The sequence below is a fragment of the Rhinichthys klamathensis genome, unplaced genomic scaffold (assembly GCF_029890125.1).
Source record: "Rhinichthys klamathensis goyatoka isolate OS25496 unplaced genomic scaffold, OSU_Roscu_1.1 h1tg000289l_1, whole genome shotgun sequence".
Lineage (NCBI taxonomy): Eukaryota > Metazoa > Chordata > Actinopteri > Cypriniformes > Leuciscidae > Rhinichthys > Rhinichthys klamathensis.
In genome coordinates this window covers 368,239-386,290 of record NW_026606808.1, presented here as the reverse complement: position 1 = coordinate 386,290, position 18,052 = coordinate 368,239, and the positions used below count along the sequence as shown (strand labels likewise).

Below are 18,052 nucleotides of genomic sequence, written 5' to 3'. Positions count from 1 at the left end.
AAAATAGGGTCTCAAAAACGCGGTTTTGAATTGCTGGTGTTTCTGATGTCACAAACTACCTTGTAACCAATCGCGTTAACGTCACGTGTGATCGTCAACGAGGGGATCTCTAAGCTGGTGTGAGTGAGTGGAGGCGGGGCTAATTTACATATTCATAGAACCACATATACTAAATGAGGCAAGGGTGTAGAGTTACATTCAAGCTATTTTAAGGCATGAAGAATGATTTTTTTTTCAAGGAAAAGACATTTAAATGTGTCATTTTGGTGATCGGTGATACAATTATTGACTACAGACTGACTTTAAGTGCTTAAGTTATTAAACATCTCAGTGTTATATGAATGTAAAATTTTTTAATTAAATTATTGAATGTGGCCCTCAATATGAGCATATTTAATGAATCACACCAACAACCACCAGTTACAATACTTTTGTGGAAACCATGACATATATATATATATTATTTGAGTTATTTGATGAAAAGAAAGTTCACAAGAACAGCATTTATTTGAAATAGACTGTCTCCTTTGACCAATTTAATGCATTCTTGCTGAATAAAAATCTTATTGACCCCAAACTTTTGAACAGTAGTCTAATTGTTTTTTTTATTTTTAAGTAAAGTAGACCAACACACAAGTAAAAGTACATACAGTATTTTATTATTATATAATCACATTTGTTAACAGCCAACTACAAAAGTGTAGTAGCTTGTACTGCATTGCTGCAACATGAAATGTTCCTTCCTATGACTCTTATGAGAACATGCAAACAAAAGATAAAAAGAGCAATTGCACAAATCATCCTGTACTGTATCTTTCACTCAAGCACTCCTCCCTTTCAACACTGAGCGGTTTTGCAATAACTTTAGGAGGTGTTCAGTCACCTAATAACAGCTCCAATAAAACAAAAAATATATTATGCTTCCTCCCTTAACAATCCTCACTGGCTAACAGTCGGCACATTTGCCACAGTAGCAGAGAATACAGAAGTAAATAATGCATAAGAATAGTAAGGCACAAGGTTGTTGGATTTTTTCTGTCAAACAGACGTTCCTTCTTTTGACTCTTCAGTTTCCTGTAGAGAAAATCAAATGAATTAGACATCACAAAATCAACCTCCATTTAGTCACCATGAAATCAAATTAGAAAATTCTTGTTTTTTTATGGAATCTTGAGGTATTTATTTATTATGAATGATTTATCGTGCACATTTTTTATTTTTATTCATAGGCCCTCATAATCTTTAACCACAATAACTTCCCCTCCCTCTTGCAGCATCATCTCTTCTCTCATGATGCGTTTACTGGCGCAAGTGCGGGGCAACCTTTCACTCACATAAGATCGACCAATAGCAAAATACAACCATCCAATCGAATCCTGATGGACAAAATCAACTCCAGCCCTACATTTGTTCTTGTTTGACAAGCTGTTTCACTCGGATATACGTCACAATAGTGAAGAACAGACTAATAGCAGCTTCCGTTTCATGCTGACTTTAAATGTTATTACATACAATATATCCGTTTAGCATAGATTGAAGGCCTTACATTTTGTGTGCTTTCCTCTTGTGAATGTATAGGGAGTGTTAATAATGTACCTTGCCCTGTAACTGTTCCGGCAGGTTCTTCTCTTCATCCAGCTCTTCCTGAGAGCTCTTCAGGAGCTGCTGCAGTTCAGAGGCTGCCTGGCCGAGGTCTTGCGTCAGCTTCTTCTCTTTCTCCACTCTCTCCTGACATAGACACACACAAACCACACACCATCAGAGAGCGGAGATCTTCTATATGCTGGTCCACACCTGAGATTTTGAAGAGGTGTTGTAGGAACCTTTAGCTCTTCAGTTGGTCCTTCTCCAGCAGCTTTCAGCTCTTCTAACTGAGCCTCGAGATCTCTGTCGCACTTCTGCGCCTGAGTGGAAAAATACATGTGTGAGCACCCCAAGCATTTCAAATGCCATATAACAGTTTAAATTATATTCTAATTAAAACTTATTTAAAAGAAATTTAATTAAATATTTAATGAAAAAAAATATATATTAAATTTATAATAAATATAATAAACAAAAAAAGAAAAACAACAAACTAAAATTCAAATACTTGTAATTTAAAATAAAATGAATCAAAATAAATTGTATTTTTGTGTAAATGAAATAAAAAAAAATTCCAAAATAAAATTACAATAGTTAATTTAAATTAAAATCAATTAAAAACGAATCAAAACAAATTAAACTGAAAAACAAACCCAAATGAAATTAAATATTAAAACAAATTTAAAACAAAAGCAATTAAAACTCAACTGAAATCAAAATCACATTAACAATCTAAATAAAGTAAATATTAAATAGTTATAATTTATTAAAAGTAATTAATACATTTAAATATAAAGCAAATCCATAATCAAATAAGCAATAAAAAGCAAAAATTCCAGCTGCGTTTTCACAATTTAGACATTGAGGAGTAGAGATTCAAGTTTAGTTACAGTTACAATACCCACACACAGCATATGTATACATGTACACATGATGTGCATGTACTTGAACTGCTAAAGACAAAAAAAAAGCATGCCAGAAAACAGTCTTCAAGCTATGCGGAACATAATACATAACAGACATGCTACACCCTCCTTCACCAAGAGCCATTTATCAATGACAAAGAACACAGGATTCACAAAAAGCACAATGGGAGATGAAAAAGACTCACAGGCACTGCAGCAGATACAGTTAATACACACACAAGCAGTACTGACCTGAGTGGACGGTGTGCTCTTCTCGTTCTCTACCTGCCGACTCACTTCCTGTAGCTCCTGCTTGACCTGTAATGCACAGCACAGCTGTCACTCAAAGTCGAAAGCCGCATGTGCAACATAAGACAAACCGATGTTAAACTTACCAATGAAAGTTCTGCTCTCTGTTCCTGAGCCTCTGCTTTGGCTGATACCAGCTGGACCTGAGTTTCTGATAACAATGCCTTCAGCTGAGAAGAATACGACAAAATATTCAAACATGTTAATGTAAACGTCAGTGAGTCGTTTGATTACACAACAACGATGGACTAAAAACGTAAAAATATTTGGGTAACGCTTCCTATTACAGTCCTGTTACCCATGTACATACTATGTACTTATTATAGTAATTACAATTACTGGGTAATAACTAGGTACTAACCCTGAACCTAAGTACTGTACTGTAAAAGGAAGCGTTACCAATATTTGCTATCAAAACGATTCCCGTTCACACATATCCGGAAAAACGACTAAAACACTGTATTATTCATGCCAGGCCAGTAGATGGCGATGTCACATTGTAAAGAAGCACTACGCGCCTATAGACTGAACACGAAAAACATAAGGTCCCCATAAAAGTTTTCCGTTTTTTAGTTGTCATGTAAATGGCCCCTTAGACATATCTTCTCTTTTTAAATAAAACTCATTTAAACATAAATAAACATTAATATAATATAAACATTAAAAAAATGTATTTACACTTCCGGTCAAAACGGGAAACCTATACAGGAACCTCAGAGTCAGCGAGTCGTTTCACCTGAGACATTTCTTCTGCATACGTTTGACTGATGGTTATGGATTCCAGTTGTTTCTCCAGCTGGGCTTCCAAAAGCATCACCTGGCCCTTCAGCTACAGAGAACAGAGGAACAGTACGTTTCTACAAGTGCAGCGTGAACATTCATCAAAGCTTCTCCTTTTGCATTTCACAAAAAAAAAAAAAAAAAAAAGTTTAGAGCAACATGAGTCAGAAACCCAGTCCCCAAAAACAAAGAACAATGGCAAATGTAAGCATGAACCTGATTGGTGTCCTGTCTTTCCACATTTATCGTCTCCTCCAGGACCTTCACCTGATCCAGAGCCTGTGGAAGATTCACACTTCAGCACAACTGAAGTGTTGTAAACAGTCACGCAAATCCAGCGTCAGTGAAGGATGTTCTTACCGTCTGTTTTTGCTGCTCAGCATCTGTAACCTTTGACTTCCACATGAGCTCGCCGTCCTCCACACTACTCTGCAGAACTTTCAGCGTGCTCTCCTGTACAAAACACACAACATTCAGCCAAAACCCTTTTTAAAGGTCTTTTTAAGTCAAGACTGGAATCCGCAGACCATGAGGTGGCCATAACGAGTTTTGTTTTTGCAATAATAAATGTAACATTTACAGACTTTGATATCATTATGGTTTCATTCTTCTTCCTAAAAATAAACATCATGACATTAATAATGGATATTTTTCAGGTAGACAGTGAATAAAGTAAAGTACTCAATGTAAAATAACACTGGATAAATTAAACAGATGAATCCTTATTAAAATGTACAAAAGTTATTCAGTCAAGAGCAGTGAATGATTTTTCTCTTTGTCCTTTGTTGCTTGATTAACATTAAAAGCACAGACGGCAGCAGGAATATTAGGCTGCTGTCACTTTAAGACCCAATGCAAGGAACCAATATACTAATACACATCTTTCTCGATCATTTACATCCACTAAGCCATAACCAAATATGTTTTCCAGGATACTGGCCAAATTTTTTTGTGAATTTGTCCATTCAAGTGCAAGACGACATGAAAGAGAGCTAAATTCTGTATTTGTCTCTGTCTGAGACGCAGATTTCTGGGCCCGTGCTTCGGTTGTTGGCTTTCACTTTTGTGTCTTCTTGCGCTTTTGCCAATTAAGGCTTAAACTCTTGTGACCATGCAGCACTGGCGTGTCAACTGTCCCAAACGTCGCTCACGTTTGTTCACGTTCATGTTCTTACAACATTGCATAGAATTCATAAAAAATATTACTGGCCAACTGGAGATTGACACAGTTTATATAATCTCATTTGGCACTTGGTGAGTGTTAATTTTAGGCCCTGCTGACACCTACTGGCTTGGATGTATTAAGGTTTTGGTTTTGGTTTTAATTCCAACATGGCAGCCATCACTTTTAAATCACTTTTAAATCTCATGCAAGTGTAAATGAGTTTAAACATATCTGTAAATTTCGTAGAAAAAGCCTGCTTTAAAAGAAAAAAGTGTGGTCTATGTTTGCATGATAAATGTGTGCATGCCACCGTACCGTTTCACTGAGAGTTGATCTGTACTGCTCACACTCAGCCTGAAGTGACCTCTGTCTCTCTTCTGATAGGGCGAGTTTCTGCTGCAGATCCTGACACATAATCAGATAAACATGAGACATGAGAAGAGAACAACCGCGCAATGCAGGTATGTGTCCATAGAGATGATCTCTCACCGTCACATCTGAGCCGGACATTATGTGCTGCTGTTCTGCTGGACTCTGGTGATTTTCTGTCAGGTTCTTCTGTGCTTCATGTGTGAATGCTTCCAGCCAGTTTGTCTACAACATACATAGCAAATTAAAAAAACAGAGTATACAAAATACTATTTAATATTAAATTACCTGTGCTCTAAACTTATTCACATATTTAATACATATATTCACAGGCTCACTTTTCAGAAAGAAAAATAAAGGAATTCTAACCTGATGCGTTTCTATGCTGATGTGAGGGAAGAGCGTCTGGAAAGCGTTTCTGGTGTCTGTCTGGAAAGAGCTCAGCTGCTGCTCAACTTCACTCTACACACACATAAGCCTTTGATCACTAAATTAAATTATACATCAAAACATGTTTAATAGTTATAGCCAACTACAGCCTTTTGATGATAATGAACACCTCATTCATCATGGTTTGTGTGTATTGTGTAGAAAGCGCATGTTTATACTGTGTGTGTTTATATCAGGGTTACCTGTGCGGCCTTGGCCTGGCTCAGTCTTTCTTCACTCAGCCTCTCAGCAGCAGATAGGGCTTCCACTGTGGAATAGTTTTTATCTCGCAGTTCCTGAACACACACCACAATTAGATGTGGATGGATGGGTAGATGAATGTAGTGAGGGATAGATAGACAGGTACTTAAATATGATCTGAGAGGTAATCAATATGGATGGACGAGCAGGTTATATATGGACAGATGGGAAAGGCAGATATACATGGAAGTAGGTATGGATGAATGAGTGGGTATATATGGACAGATGGGTTGAGTAGATAGTAGTTAGATAAGGATGGACAGATAAATTCAGGTGTACCAATAGGTATATATGGACATGTTGGGTAGATGGAGGTAAAGGTAGGCTAGGTATGGTCAGACAGAGTGTGGATATGGATGGACAAATAGATATATTTGAATGGGCTGGGTAGATATGGACAGATATGTAGGTAGGCATGGACAGACAGGTAGATATAGACAGACGAGTGAGTAGATATGGATGGATATGCTGGGTAGATATGAATGGACACATGTAGGTAGATATGGATGGACGAGTTGGTATATATGAACAAGTTGGGTAGATATGGACGCACAGGTAAGGTAGATATGGTCAGACCGGCTGGGTAGATGTGAAAGAACCGATAGGTAAGCGTGGACAAACAGTTTGGGTAGATATGAACAGATGTAGATAGACCGGTATGTAGATACAGTGTGGACAGGTTGAATACATATGGATGGACGTGTAGATGAACTCACGTTGCTCTTGGCCTTCACTCGCTCCATCTCTTCTTTAAGCTGTTGAAGTTCCTCCTCCAGCGAGATCATGCGTGCGTCCTTCTCCAGACTGACAGACACGAAAACAAAAGTCAGTCATTATCAGAAGCATCCAGGAAAGAAAAAAAGAAGACAAATATCTGGAGGAATTGACAAAAGAGATCTCTTACTTCTCAAACGGCGGTTCAGCTTCATCAGTATCAGCCTGTGGATATAAAATGAAATACCAATTCACATGTATTACACACATGCAAATATTAACAAATGATCATATGCTCAACTCACACTTTCCATCTTCTCCAGCTGAGCCTGTAGAGATGCCACCGAATCTTCCTTTTCTTTCAGACTGAGGGATAGTAAGAAAGAAATGTATTTAATCCATATTGTCTCCAAAATATACTTGAAGAAAGCATCAGCTGTATTGTTTACCTAGCTTTCAGTTGGTCGATCTCAGCTGTGTATTCCCTTCGTTCCGTGTCCGCCTCATTAACCCTGAAAAGTCCATGTTTAGATCAGACACCAGAGAGTGGCACATTCACTGAGGTCTTAGAAACAACTGGTGTCATTGAATCGATCTTAATTTGAAGATAAATTCAATTCATCAAGTTGAAATAACAAAGACAGTACCTATTCTGAGTCTCCTCAGACTGAGCTCTCTTTAATGTGTCAAGCTCCTCCCTCCTCTGATTAAGCTCCGTCTCCATTGATGTCAGCTGGTCCTCCCTCTCTTTCAGACTACACACAATATATCAAAACATGGTGAATGTGGTTTCACCAAGTGAAATAAGTTCCAATTAGCCAATCAGATTTGAGGGACACATTTACCGTTTATGTCAAGTTTAGTCTTACAACCAGGGTTATAACTTATGGGTAGGGTTAGGGCAAACTTTTCAGGAAGCAAAATGTGTTGATCCAGGAACATGTCAATTAAAAATTAAACTGTAAATGTAGTGACTCAAATTAAATGTGAACAGTTTTACAATACCTGCTCCTCAACTGTTCAACCTCCTCGCAGTTGATATTCTATACAGAATCAAAATAGGGATGAGAATAGTATTGTTTGTTATTCCAAAAGTTACACGCAGAACAGTATGTGATATTAGCATCTCAATGATCATGTCAAAAACCTGGTTTTGCTGCATTACATTGGCAACTAGATCACAGTGCCAAATATTTGTACCTGGATCTCAGCCTGTACTGTTGCTTCTGTTTCCACAGAGGGCTTTTCCTCAGTAACCTGTGGTGTCTGAGACAGCTGTGCTCTCAATATCTCCAGCTCTTCACATCTGTCTTTCAGCTCTTTTTCTGTAACACGCATACGCTCCTGGAGTTCTGTAAACAGAAGTTATTTCCATCTTAAAAGGTACAAAAACATAAAATGCTACAACTAGAATATGCCCCCTTTAAATGTTTTTTTTTTTTCAACTCACTGTTTCCATTTGGAAACTGAGCCAAGGGAATGCATAATAAGTGAAACAAGATGTGTTTGAGAGTACTGACCAGTAAGGGTCTTGGTTTGCTCTTTTGATGCATCTACTTGAGTCTGTAGGGTGGTGCTTCCGTGCTGAGCCTCATGGAGTTCTTCACAGACTCGATCCAACTTCTGCTGCAGAGCCTTCTCTGCCTCCATACGGGACGCCTAACACAGACACAGAGGATTGTCAAAGGAATAGTTCACCCCAAAACAGCACCAAATATTGCCATACAATAAGTCAATTGCAAAGTTATTGTACAGATTCAGACTTGGAACCTGATAGCCCCTGTTCACCATCTACTTTCATTGTATATGCATGCAGGTTTGGAACAACAAATGTAAATAAACTGAGCAATTCCAACAGGGTCCTCACACCACCAGTGCTCGGGCCCTAATGATGACTTTTGACGAACTGTCTCTTTAATATCAAAGAATGTATTATTGCTAAACATCCAACATGGGAGTTTAGCCACAGGGGTTTACATTTCTTGCATAGCTAAGCTGGGGGGAAAAAACCCTAAAATAAATACACACACGAACAGACAAAATGTCCTGAAAGAAATACAAGTCATCACAAAGACAGATAGGAATTGCTTTTAAAGTTAATGTATATGGTGAAATTCCTACCTAGGGCAACAGAATTGCCATGGTACAAAGACCACAATCACCTAAAAGAGATGAGATAAAAGGAAAAAGGTCAGGGCTTACTTGTGTTTGTGCTAGCTGTTCTTCAGCAGTGGACATCTTGGTTTCAAGAGTCTTCCTGCGCTCTTCCTCAGCATGCTGAGCAGCCGTGCGCTCATTCAGCTCTCGGTTTAGACGCACACAATCCTGACGCAGCTTTGCCAACTCTGCATTCTGCCTGTGCATGTGGAAAGGCCACAGATTTACAAAAGGGAAATGGTTAGATAATACATTTTATAGCTGGAGGCAGGTTTAGTGTTAGCTTGAGTTGTTTAGCTTTTATTTTATGGCTTTTGCCAGGAAATTACAAGGGGAGAAAGAGGGGGAATGGGATCAGTACATGACACAGGTTAGATTTGAACCTGCATCTCCAAAAATGAGCACTAAGGATAATAAATGTTCTGTCATTTCTGTACCAATTAAATGTAAATAAATGTAAATTAGATTTTTATATTTTCTGAAGAAAAACCTTTGATGCTTGCCTGGGCAAAATGAGGGGGCATGGTTTGTCAATGCGTTGCTATGTGATTGCTAAGGTCTTCTGAGTGTGTTTTAGCAATATGGTTGTTATAAGGTGATCTGGACAATTGCTTACTGCCCCCCCCCCCCCCAAAAAAAACCATGCTCAAATCTCTGGTCTCTAGAAATGGATGAGGTCCCTTCCACCCGTTTTGGTTGGCATCCACCAGGCGAAATCCTAAGTATGGCTTAGGGCCCATTCACACCAAGGACGAGAACTATGAAGATAAAGCTTTAATAATAGTTCTTATTCTATAAGAATAGTGAAGTATACACCACAGCTATAAACAATAATGACACAGAGGAACTGTGACTCAGATATAATGACTCAATCAGAATTCTCTCTAATTGAAAGATCTCAAGATTTAAAGCGTCATAAGTCTGCACTTATAAATAAACAACATTATCATCCGTTGGTGTTGTGTTGGTATTCATGTCCGTAGAGAGGCGTAAAGAATTACCCCAAAATGTTGATACTTCATCGGTTTCACTGTAAGGGTTTAAAAAGGGACTATGTTTAATACCTGCTTTCAGCCTGGCTAGTGGCTTGATTGAGGGCATCTCTGAGAATTGAGTTCTCTTGCTGCAGACGGGCCAGCTGAGCATTCGGACCATTCTCTAACTGCTCTTGCAGGCTTTGGATCTGGAAACACACATAAACAACTCCTTTAATAATCTAACAACACACTACACAGGATAGCAAGAGGGAAAAAAGTGTGAGAGGCTGTTGACTTGTGACCTTGCCGTTGAGCTGTTGTGTCTCGTTGATGTGCTCCTGGTAGGAAGTCTGCATTTGAGCCTGTAGAGCTGCGATCTCCTGGCCACGGGCGCTCAGCTCAGAGCTCATACGTGTCTCTAAGGATGTCATCTTGCCCTTTGAAGAACTCAGCTCCTATTGGCCAGAGCAATGAGAGTCAGAGATCTGGTTAATGACCAAGACCCTCAGGCTTAATGTCATTTTGACAAATAGAACATGTTCCTGATCAACATATTTATCAACCAATCAAATTTTTGAGATCGGGAAAAGGTTAGAATTAGGTGCTTAGGGTGGTGTGTTATCAACCAATCATATTTCTGATTTTTAGGTAGTAAATGGTTATGGTTGGAGCACAGGCATGGGTTTGGTTAAGACTAGTTTTCAACAGGAACATTGCTCCACCCATTCTCAAAACTCCTTGTTCTTTGTAGCTTCGCAGGGATGCTGGAGCGTATCCAAGAATCTCAGGCGTATGCAGGGAAATACCATGGATGGATGGCCAGTCCATCACTGAACATTGCTCCAGGACCAACAAAATTATTTTCAACAGTCACTCATGACCTTGCAGTGAAGAAGCTTGATTAGGTGTAGAAACTAGTTTGAACCTCATTGGTTTGTCTATGCTGGCACGTATTACCTTGGTAAGCTCTCGGACACGGTTTTTGGCTGCAGCTATGTTGCCCTGCTCAGCGGTCAACTGCTTTTCCTTCTCCTCCAGCTGCTTCTTCAACGGCGCCAAGGGGTCACCCTTCTGAGATGCCTGCCAATGAAAGAAGGAAAGAGACATGAGTGCTAATAGAAGGATACAAGTATTAGCAGTTTGAAGAAGGGTTTATTAGGTGTCGGCTTAGTACCAGTTGGCAGGAGTCCTTTCCTGCCTTCTTGCTGATGATCTCAAAGAGTTTCTGGGTCTCGGATTCACTGAACGATGCACTATTCAGACTGGAGACCAGAGTTTTATATGGTGACGGCTGGGGGACATCAACCGTTTCCACAAAAACCACTTAAAAAAAAAAATCTAAATTAGTATAGACTGATGCGAGCAGTGCAAGTTTGAACCCCTACTATTACCTATTACATCCGTCCTAGATTGATATGGACTCACCTGGCTCAGCTTTCTTCTTAGACTTCTTCTTGGTTGGAGCTTCAGTTTTGGGTTCTTCATTTTTAGGGGGAGCAGCAACCTCAGGAGCAACTGCTGCTTTCACCGCCACCGCCACCTCTGCAACCACTGGTTCCACCTTAACTACAACTTCTGGGACCTCCACAGGCTTGACGGGGGCCGGTTCCACCTTGGCCACCTTCTTCTTTTTCTTCTCTTTTGGGGAAGGAGCAAGTGGGGCCACCACAGCACTCACAGTAGGAGGGGCAGCACACTCAACAATCTTAGGAGATGGTTCAGGTACAACTGGCTTGGGCTTAACTTCAGGTTCAGGCTTGGGAACAGGCACAGGTTCAGGTTGGGGTTCTGCTTCAACTTCGAGTAATGGATTGGGTTCACTGTTTTCTACCACAGGTTCAGGGATGGACTCGGGCTCAGATTCTGGAAGGTTCCCATTTGGCTTCTCCTCCTTCTTCTTGGCCTTGTTTTTCTTTTCAGATACCCTTTTCTTCTTGTCAGAGCGCTGGGGTTGAATCTTGCCGGAGTCTTGCCGTTGTTTGGCCAGGGCTTCTTCGTAAGATGTCTCCTTCATGGAAAAAGTTGAAACGAGCGTAATGCCAATGGCGGAGAACACCATGAAGCCACCAAACACCACAATTCCCAGAGTTTGAGGGTCGTACACATCCATCTTTGCTCAGTCCTGTCCCTCCTAATCCTACAAAAGTACAAAAGCCATCAGCACCTTCTAAGAAAAAGGTTATGTTCTGTTGACACACTCAAATGTGCAAACAAGGACTATTTAATGTTAATGGACAACAACATCCTCTGAGCATTTCACACAAGAAGTCGTAGGACAGACTAAATAACCACTGCTAAAGTATATCCTGTAAAGTATCATTTTTGAACATTTCTCACAAATAAATGCCCCAATCAATAACTCCTGTCCAGTTGTAGATGTCTTTAATAAAAGTTTTGGAAGATGTTCTTTTTTTAGAATGTTTTCACTAAAGTTTTGTTAATGTTTCGTTGGCTAATACGACTGTGGTCTATGACTTTATACTGCCACATGCATGGATGCAGCATTGAGAAAAAGCAAAAGCTTTCAGTTACTGACAATAATATCCTATTCACCAGCATTTCTGTTACCTATAAGTCATTTATACTGCTTGGTCATGTATTTGGCTTCCACGAGGGGGCAAAAAAGATAAATAAATAATAAAAAGACCCTTCATTGCAGAGCTGAGTGGATGTCAGAATGTTTTTTTTGCCTTGAGACAATGTGAAAAAAAAAAGTTTGAAAAAAAGAAAAAAGTTATTTTCACTGACACCAGCACCTCCATATCTTTTGCCCACTAGAGTTCATGTTATGCAACACCCCGCAGAGACCACACTCTTCAACATTCCCTCACACAAACAGAGAGGGGCATACATACAGTTTCCAGGGGACAGGTCTGTGTGCAGCAGACCACAATAACCTTCCCCCAACCTCACGTTTTGACTAGCAGCCAGTGCAACTCTTGCGTGGAAGTTCTAGAGAGGGGTCTCTAAATACCTGACTCAGGCACTCAGGTAAGGGGGAGAATACTGACTGGGCTTGAATGAAATAGGCTACTCTTAACAGCATATAACTTATATGCATTATAATCTATTCACTGCTTTGCTTTTATTGAATAGCCTATAATGCAACCCATTACAAAAAAAGCAATGTGGCAGTAGTGATTACACACTACTTCTAGGGAACCTAGATTCTAGGGAATTAACATTGTATGAACTTATTTGAGGAACTCCTAGTATTATAATGGTGCATGTTCAAAATCATGGTAACGCTTCTGGTGATCATGAAAGCCTCAGATCTAGTTGTCATCAAAAACAAGCAAATACTTTTCTTTTTTTTTTACCATATAAACCACTTAGGTCTTGTTTTATCACAAAAGCCCATTTCTTGCAATTATTTTCCTAAAATGATCGATGTGGATAGATGGCTATCCTAAAATGGATCCATGTGACTCAGAAGAGAGAGGACTCAGCAGACACAGGAAATACAGAGTTCCTACATGCAGGAGCAGGACACATACTCCTCATCTCAAAGGGGGCTGTTTTCATATGTCGGACATTAACCCTTTCAGCAACATTGCTGAGTCGCTGACGTTGCATAATAATAATGGCTGAAAGAATTTAGTTTTTAAGAAGTATTTATGGGAACTTTGCCATAGGGTTATTTCCCCTTGTCCTCTTAATAATATTTATTTGCTTTGACAAAGTTTAGAAGGTTTTTCTTTTTTTTCTTTTTTAATCTTCTCCTCTTGAAAAATCATAGAATATTAAACACATTTTCATGATGATTACAAAAAAAAGAGCAAATGTAAAGTTCGTAAAAAATGAAGGTAAATAGAAATTTTGGATAATTATTAACATGATTCATTCATTAAATTTGTAGGAAGATACCATTAACTTTTAATGTTATCAATATTATTGTTAAAGCCTAAAAATGAACTTGCTCTTATGCTTGATGAAACACCTCCAAACTCGAATAGCATGTTAAATCAAATGTAAAAGACACACACACACACACACACACACAAAACAATACAGCTACAACTCAGAACGGTACAAAGGCAGTAAGCGCAGCAAGACATTATATAACGAAAGACTAAACCTATAAAGTGACAAAGTCAATGAAAGCATCAGTAAGGACACGTACGCTCGAGCAGAAGAAGAAGGATGCTTTGAATTAGATTATCACAATGCACAAGTTCAAACTATCTGAGAATACAAATTATTTTCAAATACAACCTAAACATCAATATCAAAACCATTTGTCAGACTGACAAACTTTTCACTGGTGGTGAAAAAACACATAACGGTGATAAAAAGCGTGCGCTTACCTGCGTTCAAATGTACAGTGATAAAGAATCGCCGCTGACTTTTGGAGTCGTGGCACTTTTTGCGAGTTGGCGCAGCGCCCGCCTCTGAAGCTTATTCGCGACCTGATACTGACATCTGATTGGATTAACGCCTGTCAATCAACGCCCTTTAAACCAATCGCGTCACGCATAGTATCCAAAAGCGTACGGTGGGAAGCGCAGAGGGCTGTGAGTATTCGGTGGGACGTCGGATGATAGCCTAAAAGTTTTTAAAATATTTAAACATAAAACAGACACTATAATACTGTAAAAGCATTACTTATGCATTAAAGTAATCAATTTTATAATACCACCCTTAAAGTACTTCAGTGGTATCATAGTACAGTCTACAGTTACTGCTCTGATAGTTTGATATGACAGGAAGACCACGGTTAACGTTAGATGTCACACTAACCCCTGTTAAATGCTTGCCTTAAAAAAACACTAATTTAGAGTTAAGGTGACTTTTTTTTTTCTTTTCTTTTTTTCTGTAGCCTATTGTCAGTCTTTCTTGACTGAACAGTCAAGAAGGGGAGAAAAGTGTAAAAAATGCTAGCTAGCAATTGCAAAACCCACTATCTTTTTCCGATCAGCTTGAATAAAGCTTAACTTAAATGACAATATGTTCCTCTCAAACATGTGTAGGTGATGTAATTATTAGCTCTGGAAAGACTTCCAGTAATCTGAGATAACTAAAGATTACACTGAGTGCAAAGAAATGTCACAGAGTAACTGAAAATCAATAGGCTACTTACTAATAATACTAAGTCTTAAGGTGTTGTGCTACTGTTTGTTAAGATGTAGGTTGTGCTGAAAGGCCTTGATATTAAGATGAGAAATAATTGACTGAAACTCTTCCCAAAAAGTGTGTTTTACCCCAGTCATTCATTAAACAAACAAGCATAGGGCCCGTGGCTGCCGTCTGTTTGCTAAGGATTAAAGTCTTTGCTAACAAACTTCTACTGTAGTTGTAATGTTTGTATGATTATAATAAGTGGTGCTTTCTAATGTGCAACTATATTCCACATATACTTAAGGTTAAAGATCTGAACAATCCAGTAAGATTGAGGTTTAAACTTCAGTGCGCAGCTCTGTTTGTGCTAGTGTAAATGACACCAACATGTAGCTTGTTGATGAGACGTGCAATTACTTTTTAAGTGGGCAGACTTACAAGTTTGGAACAGGAAAGAAAGAAAATGTTGCTTCAAGAAATGTGAAAATCTACTTGCGTATTATTAGTTTGCGGAAGCTCGTTTTCACCTTAGTGATACTATAGTGAGATATAAATGCAAATGCGAAAATTACGAAAAATAGTTGCAATTTTGGTAAACAACATTGAAATTAGGCCAAATAAAGTCACAATTATGGGAAGTAAAAACGCAATTGTTTGAGATATATTTGTAATTGCAAGATATAAAGCCACATTATGAGAAAAACAGTCGCAATTGCAAGATTTAAATTCTCATTGTGAGAAATAAAGTTGCAATTATGAGAAATAAAGGCACAATTGTTTGAGATAAATTTGCCATCATAAAATATAGTCACACTGTGATAAATAAAGTCACATTCACTGTAAAAAGTGATCGGTTGACTTAACTTAAAAAAAAAGTGAGGAAACCCATGGCCTTAAAATTAAGTAAGAAAACAATGCGTAATTGAAAAAAAATAAGTTATGTGGAATTGTCAAGTTCACATAACTAGTTTTTTTCAATACATAAAGTTTATTTACTTAATAATTTTACCGCAACGGGTTTCCTCACTTTTTTAAGTTAAGTCGATCACTTTTTACAGTGAACGTATTGTCACAATTACAAGAAACAAAGATGCAAAGTCTCATTGTGAGATATAAAGTCGCAATTGTGAGAAACAGTCACATTTCAAAATATAAAAATTCAGAGAGATATAAAGTCACATTGAGAGACAAAAAAAATAACACAATTATGAGATATAAAATTGCAATGACCTTGGAAACTGGCTTCTATTTTACTCATATAAATAGTGTTCACCCAAAGCATTGCTCCAAAGTTCATTGAATGTTTGAAGATACATCTAAAACACTGTTAACACATCCACCCACTCGCACTAACATAGAATGTTTCTTTTTCTCAGAAACAGGTTAAAGTGAGGCAAGGTAAAACATCTGGAGGCAGGCGGTTCACACATCGTTTCCAGACCTGATAAAGAAAAGGATAGTCTACAGATCAACAAACAGCCAGGGAATCGGTTTACTTGGTACCAAGACGTCCATTCCCAAGCTGATTTCTTCCAGGATGCTGCTGTGCTGAGTAGCACCCTGCTGATAAGTCTACTCCACTTTAAAGGTGTTGTTGTTGGCAGCACATCAAAACGGTATGAGACGGACCGAAAAAATGATGAAAGATGGAGAGAGGAGTCACTTATAATCATGTTTCTGTGTGCCAATACACACAACAGCAGCATTTCCGAGATACAATTCCCAATGTTCAAGACCAAAAAATCTAAAAATTGAAAGTGTTGAGGCAACATATTTGCTTAGGGTTCCCTATTTCCAAAATCTTTGTTTGAGCCCAAGCAGTTTATGGCCTTTGGGAACAACCAAAGCTCACAATTACAGAGCCGTGGAGGTGAGGGGGTGGAGTGGTGTTTGGGAAAGCTGGATGTTTGCTTTAGCTGTCACTGACTAGGGGGTGTCCCATCAAACAAACCTTTATGTCAGCCCCACAGCTGAGGAACTCAGAGCACCAGATGTGCATGTTCATCCTTCTGACTCAGGCTTTGACTCGCACAGACGCATACATATTTTCCACATGCAGTAAAACAATTACACTCTTAAAAATAAAGGTTCTTTATTAGCATCTGTGGTTCCACGAAGAACCTTTGGCATCCATGGAACATTTCAAATGCACAAAAGGTTCTTTATATTGGTTTGTTAAGATTTTAAAAATATTCTTCAAAGTAAGAAAATGATTCTTTGGGGAACCAAATATGGTTCTTTTATGGCATTGCGGTTTCCATTTATGTGCATGTCTTCTTACCGGATAAAAAAATGATCCGACTCAATTGAGTGCATACGTTTTTTATGTGCATTCTTAGAATTTATGCACATCTTTGCATTTCCAAACCGTGTTTTTTTTTTTTTAATGCGATATCCCAAAATGTGCATAAAAATAGGTGGATGGAAACATAAGCGCGGCTGTGGTCGGACATGTGAAATTCGGAATTTACTTTACTTGCAACAAAACATAAATGATTACAACGTATTTCGAGTAATTATCCCTATTTATTTCCAGTAAAATACATTGTTTTCTCAATTAGCATACACATATTTCTATAAACTGAGTTTAATTAACAATACTGTGAATGTCAAAATAATAAAGTCATCAACCACATTTTAATTACACATCAATATTGTTTTCAGAAAAAGGTTTTGATTTTAAAATTTAGTGTAAGCTAACATTTTAAATATTGATTTTGAATACAAACTGATGTTTAGAAGTCCATTTTAAGACATTTAAAGTAAATTAAAGCCTAAGTTGTTTTTTACACCATGATTAGTTATATAAAATATATTATACATTAGTGCTGTCAAATCAATTTATCACAATTAATCAGATTTAACATAACATTTTGTGCTATGCAATTAATCGATCTGACAGCACTAATATATATTTACACACATATATAATTACAAACTTTTATCTAAGATGCAATATGGTTGACATTTCAAATACTGATTATTGTATCATCTATTGAATAGCTCACACGTTGTGTATGATACACTGTAAAAAAAATTAAGGTTTCAAAATACTATAAAATAACCATTTTTTTCTTAGTATGAAGAACATTTAATAATCTAAAGAACCCTTTTCCCACTATAAAGAACCTTTCAATAGAAATGGTTTCATGGATGTTAAAGGTTCTTCATGGTATGCCAAGAGTGTAACATGTTCATGGGTGATTCATAAAAAATATAAAAAAAACATACACTTTAATTTAGGGAATATGCAGTTGAATTCATTTTTGTTTTATTTATACTTCCTTGAATTCACATTTGAATTACAAATCTGCATTCTGTTTTCTCCCACATTTCAAAGGGGA

General features: G+C 38.0%; 1 protein-coding gene across 1 annotated transcript; it reads right to left on the bottom strand.

Annotated features, from left to right (window-relative positions):
- Positions 1 to 639: 639 nt before the first annotated feature.
- Positions 640 to 11,807, bottom strand: rrbp1b (ribosome binding protein 1b). The gene is made up of 26 exons (XM_056269682.1): positions 11,076 to 11,807; positions 10,825 to 10,973; positions 10,608 to 10,730; positions 9,953 to 10,105; positions 9,738 to 9,856; positions 8,719 to 8,872; positions 8,037 to 8,175; positions 7,717 to 7,868; positions 7,522 to 7,559; positions 7,164 to 7,271; positions 6,966 to 7,028; positions 6,822 to 6,882; positions 6,707 to 6,741; positions 6,519 to 6,606; positions 5,745 to 5,837; positions 5,482 to 5,574; positions 5,233 to 5,337; positions 5,059 to 5,148; positions 3,939 to 4,031; positions 3,795 to 3,857; positions 3,535 to 3,627; positions 2,885 to 2,968; positions 2,742 to 2,807; positions 1,824 to 1,904; positions 1,597 to 1,728; positions 640 to 1,074 (listed from the first exon to the last, which is right to left on the bottom strand). The coding sequence occupies exons 1-26, from the start codon at positions 11,758 to 11,760 to the stop codon at positions 1,039 to 1,041; spliced, it is 3,096 nt and encodes a 1,031-aa protein (XP_056125657.1). The 5' UTR covers positions 11,761 to 11,807; the 3' UTR covers positions 640 to 1,038.
- Positions 11,808 to 18,052: the final 6,245 nt, after the last annotated feature.

What these genes read in the sequence shown, in the direction of transcription:
- rrbp1b (XM_056269682.1), bottom strand. Translation starts at nt 11,760, where the DNA reads ATGGATGTGTACGACCCTCAAACTCTGGGAATTGTGGTGTTTGGTGGC. An exon ending in TCAGCATAGAAACGCATCAG is followed by an intron (nt 5,338 to 5,481) that starts GTTAGAATTCCT and finishes TGTATGTTGTAG; the next exon opens with ACAAACTGGCTGGAAGCATT. An exon ending in AGAGAGCAGAACTTTCATTG is followed by an intron (nt 2,808 to 2,884) that starts GTAAGTTTAACA and finishes TGTGCATTACAG; the next exon opens with GTCAAGCAGGAGCTACAGGA.